This window comes from Megalops cyprinoides, chromosome 8 (assembly GCF_013368585.1).
Source record: "Megalops cyprinoides isolate fMegCyp1 chromosome 8, fMegCyp1.pri, whole genome shotgun sequence".
Taxonomy (NCBI): domain Eukaryota; kingdom Metazoa; phylum Chordata; class Actinopteri; order Elopiformes; family Megalopidae; genus Megalops; species Megalops cyprinoides.
In genome coordinates this window covers 25,873,810-25,891,127 of record NC_050590.1, presented here as the reverse complement: position 1 = coordinate 25,891,127, position 17,318 = coordinate 25,873,810, and the positions used below count along the sequence as shown (strand labels likewise).

The window sequence follows — 17,318 nt, the reverse complement described above, 5'->3', positions numbered from 1 at the left end:
GTTCTGTATTCAAGAATGAGTACTCTTACCGTGGAAAACAAAATGGAACTGTTTATCTATTCTTATGAGCTTGAAATTGGACAAGTGTATTATTCAAGATAAACCTTTCGGACAAGTGAAACATATTGAAGAATTTAGAGGATGGACAACAAAAATTAAATGCATGTTTCTTTTGTCGTTCTCTTTTGATAGCCAATAAGTCAAAAAGTAGTTGTGGTAGTGAGTGCATTCAACAGTAAGAGATAAGGAGCTGGACTTAGTGATGTCCTCTGCCTCTTATATCACCTGCCAGCTAGCACACCACCATGTTACTTGTATAGTTTAAAAATCATTGCAATGTACTGGTTTAATAATCACTCAGCACTGAAGCCTTCCATTGTTGCATACTGTTGGACTCAGCATCGAAACTTCAAACTTCACATTTCCACAAGGAAACAACCAGGTGTAAGTGTAATGTGTGTAATATAACTGAGGAAGACAGAAGTGAACATGTTTTTCTTATAGGAGCAGATGAGCCTGTGAAACAGCATTAATCAGAGTGTAGGGAGGGATTTTTAATAAAAGATATAGCAGTAACCTCACAGGCCCTGCATTACAACTAATGTGAAAGTAGGTCTGTAATGTCCGCTGACAATGTGTTATAATTGAACTGTTGCTTTTTTCCCTTTTTCCTTTGTCCCTTTTCTTCTATACACATGCACACATACATAATGTATAATTCCAGAGAAAAATAGAATTATTTCAGTTTTTTACCATGAAAAACACTAAGAGGAGGAATATCATATGTTTTCCAGACATAAAAATTGGTTTCTTCCTCTGTCTTCCCCATCTTTGCCATGGACAATAGATTCGTAAAATCTACGTCAGTTTGTAGGTTTTGAGATGTTGATTCATGAGGATGTCTAATTTACCTAAAAAAAAAAAGATCTCTAATATGTTGGTCTTGGGTCTGAATTTACTCAGAGTGGGCAGAAGTAAAAATTTTCTTGTATGCAAGGTAACCATTCCTATCCTTCAACATCTTGATAATAGACACTGCTGTGGAAGCGGGCAGGTACAGGGTTCATGCAAATATTTTTATAGCCCCACCTGAAATTTTACTGATGTAACTGAAGATGATGGACAGTGAATGTCTTGAACTATTGCCACTGATGTGTTAAGACACTTAGTGTTAAGTGTTAAGACACTTGGTTAGATGAAAACGGTAATGATGGACAAACATCACAAATTAAACGAGACCGGGACCTGTATGGGACAAGCAGCAAAAGTATTGTCTCGGCATGATACAGACCCCTATACAAACAGCTACCTATCCACTCACGGCATTGCCTGTCACATTAGGCAATGTTTAGCACACAAGCTGTCAAAACCAATGCTTTCACTGAACGTTGACGAGTCCACAAACTGCAACATGGACAGAATTTTCAATGTATTGGTCTGATTCTATGATGATGACTTGAACAAAGTTGTAACACAGCATCTTGCTACTCGACCATATTTTATTGAAGTTGCATTTTTCATTTTTAATAGCATTTAAGAAAAAAGGAAGCACTTTTATTGATGGTAATGCTAAATTTACGCGTGTCCTATTTCAGGCTCAGAAAATTTTCTTGCTTTAAGCCCTGGAAACAGTATTTTTGTAGTATTTGTTCATGTTGGATATAAACATATTTCCTGAAGAGTATGAATAAAAATGGGCATTTTGGACATTTTGATATAATGAACATCCTTATCGTAATTGTCACACATCTAGAGGTAAATTCATATGTGGAGATTGGAAAACAATGGAACTTGGGAAAATGCACAGGGAAAGATTTGTTAATACAGACTCACCCTTACATAGTCTAGTGAAAAACAACTTGGTGATGCACCACACCTGCGAGACACACCCAATGGTTGGGTTCTGCTTTGCCAAAATGTAAGAGTCTTCATTTTAAGTGCCTTTTTCTAGACAGACTATGCCATTACAATCAGTGCTGAGAATATCTCTACCAGGCAGAGCCTATTTATAAGCAGGCAAATGGCAGCCAATTAATGTGCACAAGAATTTTGATTATTGGGGCATTGAGGGATGAAATGGGCAGGTAGGAAAATGGAGCTGTAACAGTTAGGAGATATTTGCTTCAGAGAATGTTCTGTTTGAGTTGTGCTGGCAAAAGCATGTTGTCACCTGAACTCCTCTCAGGCCCGGCCCCAGGAGAAAGTAGAGGGGTGCAATTGCAATCCACGGGGCGGGCACAAATAGTCATATCTTAAAAAACCGTAACAAATACTATGTAGACATCGAGATATACTATACGGACAAAAGTATCCGGATGCCTGACCATTACATTGTAATGACATTGTATTCAAATACATATACTTTAATATGGAGTTGGTCCCCCTTTTGCAACTATAACAGCTTCCACTCTTCTTGGAAGGCTTTCCACAAGATTGTGGAGTGTTTCTTTGGGAATTTGTGCCCATTCATTCTGTAGAGCATTTATGAGGTCAGGCACTGATGTTGGACGAGAAGGCCTGGCTCGCAATCTCCGCTCCAGTTCATCCCAAAGGTGCTTGATGGGGTTGAGGTCAGGGCTCTGTGCGGGCCAGTCAAGTTCTTCCACACCGAACTCATCAAACCATGTCTTTATAGTCCTTGCTTTGTGCACTGGGGCACAGTCATGTTGGAATAGAAAAGGGCCTTCCCCAAACTGTTGCCACAAACTTGGAAGCATACAATTGTCCAAAATGTCTTGGTATGCTGAAGCATTAAGATTGCCCTTCACTGGAGATAAGGGGCTTAGCCCAAACCCTGAAAAACAGGTGTGGCCAAATACTTTTGTCCATATAGTGTATATAGAGACAGCTGGGGGTGCACTGAGATCTGACTGGGGTGCAGTGCACCCATAAGCACCCCCATAATACTGAGCCAGGCTCCTCTGTTTTTGGACAGGAAATCTCGTCACATAGGCCTTTCCTTGCTTCTGCATCAAATCTTGCTCCCTGGCAGTGAGCTACCACAGGTGCAAACTGGCTCACATGGACTTCTGTTATCACAAGAGTGGATGTTAATGAGTTTTCCAGTCTGGTCCTTCAACCTCAACATAGAATTTTCAGCTTGTGGAGGCTGAATTGAAACATGACCCGCAAGACAAATTACCAAACCATTTTTCCCCCTTGAAAATTCTCAAGTTTGAATGATCAAAATTGCACAAGCACCACACAGCAAATAGTATCCTGTCCAGCACAAACTGTTGTAAAAAATATATTATTTATCAAAATAAAGAACTGTTGCTGGTTTGTGCATTTGTTTATGAAGGACATGACAATTCAGTCAGCATATTTCCATTAATACTCATAGTGAACTGCCCATGCAATCTTACCCAAAATCTTATGAGTAGACAGCCTCCTTTTAACTACACAGTTTTCAACAGTCATGACCTACATCTGCTGGTAAATAAATAAGCCTGTAGTTTTATATGAGCCAGAGAAATTAATTACCCTACTGTGAAATGACAGCCCCCAACTCCATCCCAAACACCCGCCTGGCCCTGTGTTCTCACTGCTAAGAAAATGTGCAGAGATCGGTCTAGGCAGGAGATTAGTTTTAGGAAGGACCAGGGAATGGAGAAGACTGGAAATGGAATTTCATTTTACCTGAGTGTGACTTAGACAGTTTTATTTTCCTTTTCTTTATATATAAATTTTACTCTCAGATGCAGTCTGCAGTGTATTCAAGAAAACAACATTTAAAACATTAGCTGATCTATTCAGTTTTGCTGAAATATTTCAGGAGATATCTATGCCTTTTGCCCATCCCATCAGCATGAGTACACACATTACAGTATTCACAGGACTTATTTTGTATGACAAGTTGATGTATTTGTTTATAAAAAGGTGAAATATGAGAGTCAAATCTGATTGAACAAGGAGAATTCAAGAGTACCAGTGCCCTGTTGACTCACATGCACAGTAGACTGAGGGCCAGTCACAATAAAAATGAATTTTGGAAGCTGTTTATTGTTTGATCAGAGACTGCTTTCCTTAATTTATAATAAAAATGCTGGTATAATATGCTGAAAAAGCTAATACATATAAGTTTTTTAATTTATGGGCAAGTATAGTATGAATGAACCGAACAGAAATTGCAACAAATTCATTGGTTGTTGGCAATCCCTCACTAGTCTTGAAACTCAACACTGAAAAGGGATCAGTGAAAATGTCAGGACTGCTTGATATCCTCCCACAGCTCGTAAGGCACTTGAAAGACCAATTATTATTGCTTTGTAGGACCTGATACACCACACAATGTGAAGGAGGGCTATTCATCTTGTGACCCAGGGGCAAAATGCCATGGATTTCCTGTGGGTTTTAAAATTGGGAAAACCTGTAGGCCTGTGTAATGTTATTCTGTATGTCCAGGAGATGACACTGGTGTCTTGAGTAAATATAAGCCTTTACCTCTTGTTAGTTAGCACTGTTGCTCCTGTGAGGTTGGTTTCCTAGGTTTTTTGTCTACCTGAAGTATGCATTTTTTCAGTATTCTTAATGAACTGGTGTTTTACCACAAATGAGAGCAAACAGAAGGCAATGATTTTTTTTATTCTGAACAGAAGAAATTACAGCTGTGAAGAATGTGTCTGCATGTATGTGTATTCTAGGCTTAAGGGTGACTTTCAAGCTACCATATGGTAACACTGAATATAAGAACTAGGAAATGTAATTCTAATTTTATAATTATAATTTCTATAATATAATTTTAATCCTCCACATTATCTGAAAGAAGCATGAGGAACTTATCTACAATACACCCCCTTCCTTTGATATTCTACATTTTGGACATGATTGCTCAAAACGACAGGTGTTATGGCCCAAAGGACCATTAGTGCTGAAAGGTGATCTGATGAGGATTGTATCCTGTGTCATACAGTCAGGCAGCATGCCATACTGCCACTCTTTCCTACTGGGGATACTGTGCTTCGGAAGGACCAAACTTGGGTGTTTTTCTGCAGAAGTGAGATCAGATCTGAGTTTGGCTCTGTTTACTTCAGTGGCATGGGCTCCAGTCTTCATGGTGCAATAGAGCTGTACTGAAAGAAATCCATCTTTAAAGAAGCATTACTCTTGACCTTCATCAGTAGAAACAGATTCAAAAGAAAAGAACCAAGTTTAGAGTCTTATCAGAGCTAAAATTGGCCTTTCACAGACCAGAGCTCCCACAGGTTAATCACTGCTGCAGACTGTACAAAAACTACTTTAATCTGACAAAAACCCCTCCCTTGTTTGATATTTTATAGCAAAGCATACATTCTTTGTCAAAGGCTATATATAATGTCAATGACACTGATGGCTTGATGGGCATTGAAGTTCTATGTCTGTCATAAAATCAAGTGGTTCATGGCTTTAGCTATGTTTACTGTCAAAACTTTTTTTTTTTATATAGCCCTTATTTCAAGTACTCAGTAATGATTATTCTGTGTAGTTCCTTGTTTATTTTTGGTATTAAATTTTAGCTGAATTAGTTAATAGCATTTAAGAGTAGTAGCATTAATGTAAAAAAAAAAAAAAAGTAAATGGTAAAAAGCTGAAAGAAGTTTTCGGGTTAGTTAAATGGTAACAAGCTGAAAGAGGTTTTCGGGTTAGAAGCCTCATCTTTTCATTTGCCCAGTAAACATTATTGCCCTTCTTGTCCCCATTTGAAAAGGAGGACTAACAGATATTATAAATTCATTTTTCAATGAAAGGTAATTAAGTCTAAATGGAGAGTGTGGCTACTGGGTTGCCAGAATGCAAATAAATTTTTCAGTATATTTGCAGAAACAGCAGGGAATGTGTAAGCAAAGAACAGGTGTTGAAAAATTCTGTCTTTCTGTATGAAAACTTGCTTTTTGCAGTGAAAACTACTTTGAAAAGAAGTGAGTGGTTTTTGTTATCACTTTTATGCTCTCGTTTCCTTAGACATCGATGAGTGTGCAACCCAGATGCACTACTGCCATGACAACAGTGTGTGTGTGAACCTCCCTGGTGGCTATCGCTGTGACTGCCTGCCAGGATTCATCAGAGTGGATGACTACTCCTGCACAGGTATGGTAACACACACATTACATCCTCTACACCAGCAGTGCGTTCATCTATATTTGTTAAAAATCAGGGTGGGCACGGTTTCAGGTAGGCTTTGACTGGACTAGAGCACAAGCATCCAAAGTATTGATGCAGCCATATGTTATTTTTGTTTGCTTGGGAATCTGTTATTCTCTTGCTCCAGGATTATAGAAGAAAAACAAAAGCAAAAACACAAACATGCTTCTGTAGTCAAAACAAAGCAACTTTTACAACTCAGTAGCACCAAAACCAATCTAGCCTCAGCTACCAGCCAACCCTTGCGGCTTTATCACAGGCATATGGGGGCATATTTTGGCATGCTAAGCATATTTCGGACTCTCTGTGGGGAGTTTAGTGAGAAACACCTCTGTGCAAGCAATCAAACCAGAGCACTCTAGTCAGGTTTATAAAGGTTGAATTTATGTTTTCAGGATTCTGCATGGGTACTTCCAAATGTTTTGTTCCCTATCCAGGACTGCATTACATGATGTAGTGGTGTTTTGTAGCAGCAGGATCCAAAATACATGGAAGATGTGAAGGAGGATCAAGCTATTGCTGTAATTACTGTGTTCAGAAAAAAATCAAAGAAAATCTATTTCAAAAGCTGTGCAGCTTCTTCTTTGTCATATTGTTTATAAGCATTGTTCCTAATTAATTTTCTGTTGAGGATTTGCATTAACACCAAGGCTGTATGACACTGAGGACAGTGTTTACCATTTCTCTGTGATCCAAAATGAAATATGAAACATGTCTGTTTGTCGCTTTCTGGTGATCTCTACCATCTTGTTTACTTTAGGTTTGTGTTTCATTTATCACAGAGTTCCTCTGTTTACTCCTAAATGCCTGAATGAAACTTTTGAAGATAGTTCATCAAGTATTATTAGACATATTTGTGGTTCTGATTCATGGTGCATGGTTCATTTGTTCTTTTTTTCTGTCAATAGTGAAGCGAAGATATCTTTGTCAATGAAAATCCTGTTATAATATTATACAACAACTGATGCTAAGTTACATCAGGATAGGTTTTTACTCCATGGCCAAAATGTTCCTGTCTGGCTACACAAATAGTTGTCAAAGTGTCAGTTCAGCTCTGCAGTAGTAGTCAAAAAGGAAAAGAAACAGGGAATGTTTCTTATTTTACAAAATGGGTGCTTTAAATAGATCCCTTCATTTTTTCCACACCCAACTGTCATCATTGTCTGTCAGCACAGTCACCAATTGTGGGGAGTAGCAAATGCATGTGATACAAATACACACTGTGTCTTTTTTCCATACTGCAACCACAGTCCCACAGTGCACCAGGAGACAAATGCTGTCAGATGATAAGCATATGTCCCTTATGCTATTTGAGTTACTCATAGTCACTCAGTCTAGGTGCAGGGTGATGAGAGTGGTGAGATGAGGGGACCTACCCACCCCTAGCTCCAGTGGAACAAAGTCAGTTTGTTTCACAGATGTGGGCTCCAGGTCATTGTCGGCAAATGACACAGCGGGTTTCTAACCTGGGCCCTCTGGGTCAGTCTGTGCTTTGAAAAAAACATTTTGCTGCCTGAGCCACTCTAGAGTCTTATGTGATGTCTTTCAGTCTTTATTCACATGTCTTAACACCTGAACATGGCTGTGGATGTTGTATTTGAAGTTTGAATCTGATTCAAAACATGTTGTGTCCTTAAGTGAATCCACATACACAACCGCACTAGTTGGCAATTCACTGTGGGCACAAGAAACTCTTATCAATTTGCTGATTATGCATTTCTCCGGGCATTTTGAAACACTGCCATAAATTAGGAAATGCTTTGAATTAATCAAAGCTTTATTATATCTCCACTTCTAATATATTATTGTTATAATTAGGATTTGCTGAAAAAATTGGAAAACCATACAATATGAAAATGGCAACATCAAAACACCTTGATAATTACTGTACCTGTAAATGAATAGGACATATTATGATCTCTCAAACCAGCCAAAAATGTATTGTTTATGAATATGCTTTCTTAATTGAGCCTCCAGCTGAATCCTCCGTAAACTGTGCAATTATACAGGAGCCAGCTGGTTCGAGATGGGTGTCTTTTTCCATGCTGAGTTCAATTTGATGAATATTTGATGTTCACTGCGGCAGGTTGCTCAAGAATGAAATTCATCACCAGGATGTCGACCAAGGAAACATTTTAGTAATACATGGGTTGAAGTGCATTTTCAACTTCTTCCATTTGTGATGCACTGTAGATGAAAAGCCCTAATATTAGACAGCCCTGCTTTTTTTTTTTTTTTTTTGCTTTTTCTCTCACAAGCACTTGGACATTTGCTCAGAAAAGTACAGAGTCATGAATATTTAATCTACATGGAATTAACTAATATTTAATACTAAAACCACAATTTCAAATTATTTTGTGGTATGATAATCAAAGTTTCATGCAAACCCAAGAAATTGTTTTGCATTCAGATAGAGAGGAGGCTCAATCTAACCCACTGTGGCTTCAGGATAGTGGAAGACCAATGTTGAAGGTATCATTGACAATTTTAACTGATAGAATACAAAAAACTTTTACATAAAAATATAAATTGAATAATTGATCTGAGACATCCATCAGATAATGGTTTCAGGGCTTATGTTGAGGTGGTTCAAAATACTGACTTATGAGTCAGAAGATGAGTATCCACTAACTTCTCACTCCCTCAAAAGGAAATTCAGTTACCTGGTGCTTTGCAAGGAAATCAGGAAACCAATTAGATCTTTCTACTGAGATGATTTAAAGCAGTTTATTTGGTTGCCAAATAAAGGCATGAAATTATAATTGTTTTGAGATTAATTGTCCCTTTAAATCTTTCACACCTGTAGAAATGCATCCACAGTGTCCCTTTTCCAGCTCATGTACAGTATATGGAAACACTGCACTGCTGACATTGTGCCACTCATTAATCAGTCTTAAAGGAGGCCTTCTTTACAAGACATTCAAAATTGATGCAAGTAGTAACAAAAAATCCACTTTGTAGAATTAAGGGAAGAATTGTTATTGGAACCAACAAAACACTTTTGGTGTTTCCACCAATAAAATAGTGCATATTAAGTGTATGTTGTGTTTGTAAGAAAGAAGAATTAGCTTTGTCTCTGTGACGCATGAGGTAAAGCCATCTTTAATTAGTCAAGAGCTGGCAATCGAGTGAAAGTGGGTGTCCATGGAAAATTGGTACATTCTGGTGTTTCTGAACTCTTTGGATTACTGTTATGGGATGTGTGCACTCTACACTAATGGGTTTAGTTCTACTGAGACAGAATAGGAAGGTAATCCCTATGCAAGTCCTTTATTGAAGTCTGGCAACACTGTCCCTGTGGGGCAGGATTAATAATCCACAATCACGACATTCTTTTCATTTTCCATTGCCCTTTAGTTTGGGCTTGGTTGGCTTTAACTTAAAGTTTAGCCAAACTTTGTGCTTAAAAAACATGTAAAACTTTGTGCTTAAAAACATGTGCTTAAAAAGTACATCTTTGTAAAGCACTAATTAGTAAAATGAGGGTGATACAAAATTAAATAAGCTATTCATAGTGCATTTTTATTTTAGCATTCTGCATTTCAGTGTTGTGTTCGGTGGGGGCTGTTCACAGGCCTGATATGTACAACTTCATTAAGTGTTGTGCACAAAAAAGGTATAATGTTAATATAAATATCACTATTAATTATACTGTTATAAGAATAATTCATTTGAAAAACAGCTGTTTAAGATAAACCCCTCAGAACCTATCATGCTTTCAACCTTTCATATTGGTTTGTTCAAGTCCAAATTGTTATATTTATGAACTGTATTTTGAGTTTGTGGATGACTGTTATTCAGAATTGGAAATTGCTATATCCAGCAAAGTGCTCTGATTGTGCTTTCTACTGTTACATTCATATTTCAAGTGGCAGCCTCTCCTATTCATGCCAAATTCTCTTCTCCCAGCCATTTCTATTTCAATACTCATGTATGTAACTAAATATGTATGTATGTAAAATATGTAATATGTAACTAAAACGTTTTTTTCCCTCTCTCAGTGATACCCAAAAGTTATTAGTCTCTTAAAAGGGCATTTGTAAGATACAGCATGGGCCAGATTGATGCCCTGTCACAGGTGGTACAATGTATACCTGAAAGCACTAAATGCATGTGTTGTGTCAAGCTGTCAACATTGTTACATAAAATATTCTTACCTGTTTTTATAACTGTCTACTTCATTAGTGTGTTATATTGTGTTTCACACAAATAACACATTTCATGTCATTGTTATGTCATTCTTGTGTAATGCATATTGATGCATTACACATGCTGTGTAGATATGCTCTGAATGTGTAAAATGTAATTTACATGTGATGCCACTGCGTGTTTCATACTGAGATAGATTATTTTTTCACTTCACAGCTTGATATCAGTATGGTTTCTTTCCTTGAATTTTGAATGGAGGAAGTCATACATTTATTTAAGAACGTCCTCTCAGATAACTCCAAAGCCACTTATGGAACTATCTTTTAGTCATATTTTGTGTTTTGTTCTTCACTATGCCATGTGTGCCAGAGACATGTCCACACACTAGTCTTGCTTCATGCAATGTGATTAATGTTATGTTAATTTACTTCAATTAAAAAGCAAGATACCAGTATATGGAATTATAGTTCAAGCCCATTATTTAAAAAATATTTTGGATGAGTTTGAACTTGACAGGTAATTAACTGTCCAACCAGTTGCTGACCCTTTATTCATTCTAAAAACAAGTCTTTAGTTCTCACACATACTTTTATTGGTTAATTAAATTTTATGTATTCATGATGGACATAGATGAAGCAGCACTTCAGCAATATGCAATAAATAAGACTGAGATGCATCTCACCTCAAGATTCACCAATATACAAAATCCGCTTCATAAACACTCCACACATGCAAGTTATTTAAGCATAGGGAAGCTATGCTGTGAAGCACGTGATGAAATGAAGGCGAAAGTTGATAAAACACGGTCAACTTTTAACAGCATGGAATCCACCTCTGCAGAGCAGAATTGCTGAACCTGAGCAAGCTTTTGTTTTTACTGGAGAAGAGATGGCTTTTTCATAAGGCTGCCAACTCTAATCTTCAGCCTACTCCATTTTAAGAGCAGACAAGCCGTCCTCACAGGGGCAAGAGCCAACTCTACATCATAAGGCAACTGCTGCTGCAGTTGGGGACATGGCTTTCACGGCTACCCCTACTCAGGGTAAAGTCCTGCACAGAGGAAAGCAGGTGAATCTGGACTAAAGAAATACTGAAGTGAAAAACAATGTGTGCAAGAAATTCAGTATTTCTTTGATATGTTCTTGAATACTTTATATTTTCCTCCAGAAGTGATCAATAATAAATTATCATTCATTTAAAGAGAATTTCTTTCTCCAACATTTGAGAACTTTTTGTTTTAGCTGTTATGTCAGTATTTACCTGCCTCATTGGATAAGAAAGGTGGGTTTCTACAAATGAAAAACACTATTTTCTTAAGCTTTAACATAGGTGTAAGACCAGTAAAAAGGTTTGTTGAAAAAGTGTGTATTCCACAGCCTGCATTCTCCAAAATTCTATGAGGAACTAAAGAGGTGACATCATGAGAACATGTCAATCAGCCAGAAACCACAGTTCCAATTATCATGCAGGCACTCAAAAAAATAATTAACATAAGTCAAATTTTTTATTTTATGTTTTAATTTACTTAAGGACATTGACTGCTCAACAGCATTGTTCCACCTACAGCACCAGTAATTTGCATGACAAATTAGAATAATTAAAATGCAAACAAATAAATTCAGATCTAAATAGTTAATATGAGGTGTGTAACTTAAGTTTCATTAAAAAAAAAGGCTGTATAAAAATACTCATCATTTCAATACTGTTTAGGTCCATGTTTGAAGAACTTAGCTTGGGGCGTTTCTCAGTTTTTGAGAAAAAAAATTGAAAGGTGGGAGAGTGGAATTCCTGAAGGATGGGATTCTTAAAAGTAGAGTGTACTGTAATGTACAGGATAAATTATGTAAATATTCTGTTTGAATATCATTCTGTTCAGGAACAATGAAAGGTGGGCTATTTCCTAATTTTGCATAGATGGATATAAGTAAATATAACTGTAATACCTGAAGTTTGTCATTGCCATTCAATCAGAAAATAGTATGTTTTAAAGCTTTTACAGTAGCTGAAAAAGTAAAAACCACCCCTAACCAAACGTTGTAGAATTTCAGATTCAAGAAATATTGTGCCATTAGAGCACTCTGGAGGAATAGAGCACTTTAGGACATTCCACAATTTGCAGAAGTCCAGAACAGGTTGATGCCAAAGTGGAATGAATCACATTTTTTTTCTAAACAATGAAGTTGTCACCTTGCATAAACTGCATCTTGATATACAAGAGATTTTCTGCAGGATTTTGTTCATCTTTTCAGTGATCAGAAAGCTGTCTGTGGGGAAAAAATTACTTTCATCTGCTGAGTTTGGTATTTCTCTACTCACTCAAAGTTAAAGCTGGTACTAGCTTGTACTGAATGGAGAAGAGGGTCTGGTTCTAGACATGTACTGTTAGTATATAACATATCAAAAGTATATTTTTGCTGGGAGTACTCCTTTAAATGGCAAATTCTAAATGAATCACTGCCTTTTACCTCTGACCATACTGGTATTTGAGATTGAGCTCATGATGCCCTTATAAATGTTACTACAGGACAGGCCAGTTCACTCACTTTGCTTAAAAATCTTTGGATTATCAGTTCCAGATGTCATGTCTGGATTGATTGGAGTGGTTGGACGATTTTAGTCTGACGTGTGTATGAAGAAAAAATGCATATATTGAGTTCCAGTTATATAAATATTGAATTTTGAGCTCAGATGTAATAAAGTCCAAGACTAATGTTTCAAAATGGAAGTTACTCTTGAAATGCAACAAGAAATTAATACATTCAGCCTCCCATTTGTTACTATCTTCTAGAATTTTGAATTTGTATTTAGCTGGAAAACCATGATGAAATTAAAATGTGAAATGGAAATGCAGCAAATCAGCATTGCTACATGCATACTTATGGTGCCTTGTCTACTTGTTAGCCTTGTGCCAAACTTGGGCATGCTGATTTCTTAGGTTAATTCCTTGTAGGACTGAATGAATGTATTAATTCAACCACAACTGTACTGAACAGTTAATGCCAAATGTGACATTTTTTTATACACTTGCTGATATCCTCATTAACTGTATAATTATGGTTCTCCTTGCCAGTACTGTGGATAGTAAAAATGTGGCATTTTTTAACATGTCATTACCATTATGTAACTCTGAATAACCTCTTTTTGGGAATTTGAAATACTTGGAACACATTTCTAATATCAATAAGCATGTGCAGCATTCATTTCTTTTCTTTGCTCTAGATGAGTAGCACATACTGAAGCCATGCTGAATTTAATTTCAAAAGAAAATAAAATGAAGACATGATCATCCATTTAACTACAACTGAAGACATTTACTGTAATTTCGCTGCTTTTCTCCTAAATCTCTAAACACGTTTAAGAAATAAATCTGTGCAGACATATAACATGACAGTTTTATTTCAGGTAGTATTTATTTTCCATCAGAGTCCATCTATTGAGATTTCAGTTCAAAAGAAATGGTTGGTTCTGTGTAAGGCAGAAATTACTGGAAGTTCAAATATGTTTTTCTATTATTGCTGTTAGCGTATTGATATGCATTGAAAAACAAGTTCTTTAAAGGGCCATGGATTGTACTTATAAATTAGTGGTATATTACTGTTATCACTCAAACCGGGCAAATTATATTTAGTAAAAACTAGTTGATGCATGTGAGCAGGAAGCAGTCTGAATGTGTCTGATGGCACAACATCCCCAACTGTGCTAAGGATTTGCTAAGCTAAATTGACCAAAGAAAAAACAGATAGAAAAGGACATGAAACTATAGACTATAATAGAGTTACAGTGCAACTGTAAGATAAATCACATAGGATAAACACAGAAGACAGAGACAAGAGACAGACAGCTGAGATACAGATGAAAGAGAAACAAGCTGAACATGATCACTGGTCACATAAAGTTGACAGTCAGAAACATCAAGAAGACACTTGAGAAGAGGGAGACTAAGAAGACTGACAAAAGCAGCACAACCTGGGCACAAGTAGGACACTAAACCTAAGGCTTTGCCATTATCATGGGTAGACTTTTATTTGATCACAGGCAATCAAGGTAAAATGTGTGTGAAACTGTGTGCCACCCCTTCTCACTTTCATCTCTGTACTATTGCTAGTTTTAGGCCTTTGTAAAAGGCAAGCTGATTTGCTAAGAAGAGAGTTCCCATATTAATCTCAACATCCTTGAAATAAATGTTGACCAAGTTACAGTACTTTACAGTTGCTGTTTCCTTCATGAGAGATTTTGGTAGTCCTCTTGAAAAGCTTCTGACCACCATCACATAAATTATGCCTCAACTAAACTGTTCTTGGATTAGAATCCATTGTCGAATTTGAATTCCTAGGGTTTGGATTTGGGTTGTGTTAGCTTATGAAGTAGAGCAGTAAAAAGCAAAAAGTACCACCGTTTGCACATTTTTTTCAGCCAAATGGCAATTTTTTCCAACTTTTCTTGGAGCATGCTATTTTTTCAGTCTCTAAGTAATTCACACTCTAATTAGTCACTCTCAATAATTACTTACAATAATTAGTTGAGCAGAAGATGTCAGGATCTTTTTTTTTCCAGTTTTATTACAAGTGATAGCAAACAAGGCTTAACATAATGTGATCCTGATCTGCTTGTAGGCTTAATATTTAAGAATCTAGAATTTAGTCAAATGACATAAATCTTAGTTGAGTAGCTGTCTATATATCTGAAGACCAATCTGAAAAGGGTCAGTGTTAGGAATGTACTGTTCCTTTGAAGTACAATCTATGTTTTGATGTTTTTGGGATATGAAAGAAAAGCTAGTTTTATGCATTTAATTGTCATGACTTTCATATCTAAATTTCAGGTGCGTATACTGCTTTATTGATGGTCTGCAATGTTTGTGATATGACATTTGAATATGATATTGCCTTTGAATTGAGAGGATGGGATCACAAATATTTCTGAAAAAATACTTGATTGGTCACATAGATATGTTTGGGAACTGTCCTTGTACTCAAAATGAGGGCTGTGGCTGGCTATAGACATGTTTGTCATTAATTTAAAACTGAATATAACATTCTTTGAAACACCCCTTTTTTCTTCCTCTGTGCACTTCATTTAATTGACTTGTGACTTTGCCTCTTACAATCTGCAGCCAGTTTCTGATTTAAACAGTGATTCCCTTTTTCCTTTCATTTAATCTGGATGATGAATTTTTGACTGAGGTGCTGTCTGTTGTGCTGATGTGTTCCTGATCCCTGAATTCCACCAAAAGCAGAGCTCCCACAGGCCTGGAAAATCCTTTAAAGTTTGTGAAGTTTAGAAAAAAATAATAAAGCCTTAAAGGTTTTGAAAATGGACATGGGATATTGAAAGTGCTTGAATTCATAGCAAGGTATTTTGCACAAGAAGAGAGATTGCAGCTATTGGGTTTTGGTTTAATTTTATAGTTACTTGTAAATTTGCGTCTGAAATACACCATATCTTTCCCACCCTCCACGGTTCCTTCACTCATTTCATACGCCACTTTCCTGCTGGAGAGAGTTAGATACAGCTGTGTGAGTGTATAGCAGGCCATTTGAGTCAAAATGTGTGGAACTTTTTGTTGACCAATAAAAAAATTTTCTCTCCTAATGTCAAATCACATTGTCTCTTGTAATTTTATTTATTTGTATTTAACACAGAAAACAACAGTGAACACATAAAATGAAGAAAGTATTTTACACATAAAAATGGAGCAAATCTCATTGTATGGGCTAACACCTCAAAATCTTGAAATAAGAATGATTCGGACATATGAACCTCCTATACCTATCCATCTGTCATATCTATTTTCCTGTAAAACATACTCACCTGCTTCTCCTCTTACTCTTTCTAGAACATGATGAGTGTGCCAGTGGGCATTTCTGCGATGACAATGCTATCTGCACCAACACCATCCAGGGTCATCTGTGCATCTGCAAACCAGGCTATGTGGGCAATGGCACCACCTGTAGAGGTAAGGCTTCTATTCAAGTCGGACTGGAGTGGACTTTCTGCCTGGGCCATCACCACTCCCCAGAAGGCTCCATTTTATTTATTACTAGCTGACATGGTGATGATGAGAATTGATTTTAGTCTAAACTTCTCACGCTCACAGACAGACTCTCTCCGCTATGTACCCCTCCCTGAGTCAGGCATTTGTGTCCTGGTGACTGAGGAGACATATTCTTTATATTTCCTAGAGCAGCGTTTCCCAAACCTCTCCTGGAGGACCACTTGTCCTGCATGTTTTAGACCTCTCCAACACAGCTGATCTAAATGACCAGTTTGTCATTAAACAGCTTCAGGAGTTCATAACGAGTTGATCATTTGAATCAGCTGTGTTGAAGTGTGGTAAAAAAGTATAAAGTGGTATAAAGTTTTAGTTTTAATGGAAAACCCTGCAACCCTTTCCACTGAATGATGTGTTCAGTTGTATTCAGTCCTGAGGATTTAAACAGTGCCCTTCCTCTCTGTGTGATTAATGACCACATGCAATCATTAATCTCATGTTAATAAAGCATTGTGACAAGAGGAACTGGAGCTGGAATTGTGAATACTGTAAATTGCCTATAAATGCAGGGACTATTTTGAGCATCTGGTACGAGCAGGAGCAGTGTAACAGGCTGTGTGAGGAAAGGGCCCATCCCTGTCTGTCTCTACCTGGTGCTACCAGGCCATGCGTTTGTAACAGAGACGCACATTAGGATGGGAGGCAGGTTTATGGTGGGTCTTTGGAGAGATCAATGCAATTTTCAAAGTGCCTTCCATACAATTTGAAAGCTGGATTGTCTCCAGCGCTGCAAGCAGAAGATAGACTGCTCATAAGCGATGGCACACTTCCCTCCTGCTGCATCCACATATTTCAAATTGTATGCCATGGATAAATATGCAAATGTTCAAAAATGGTGAAAGAGGGCTGAGATAAATGTGCCACAAATTACAAACCAAATAATCAGGTTGTCCATGTATTTTCTCCAATCAACACCCTCTTTTTTCCTTCATACACAAAATCTCCTCTGAATATTCATTTACAGAAAATTCACTAATACTTTAATTCGCACATTCTG

General features: G+C 37.1%; 1 protein-coding gene across 1 annotated transcript in view; it reads left to right on the top strand.

Moving 5' to 3' along the window:
* The window catches only part of LOC118781819 (protein kinase C-binding protein NELL1-like), a 172,543-nt gene that overhangs the window by 108,436 nt on the left and 46,789 nt on the right, over positions 1-17,318 (top strand). Inside the window, exons 13-14 of the mRNA XM_036534911.1 lie at positions 5,941-6,066; positions 16,106-16,225. Of these exons, the coding sequence (XP_036390804.1) occupies positions 5,941-6,066; positions 16,106-16,225 (246 nt within the window). The remainder of the gene's footprint in view (positions 1-5,940; positions 6,067-16,105; positions 16,226-17,318) is intronic.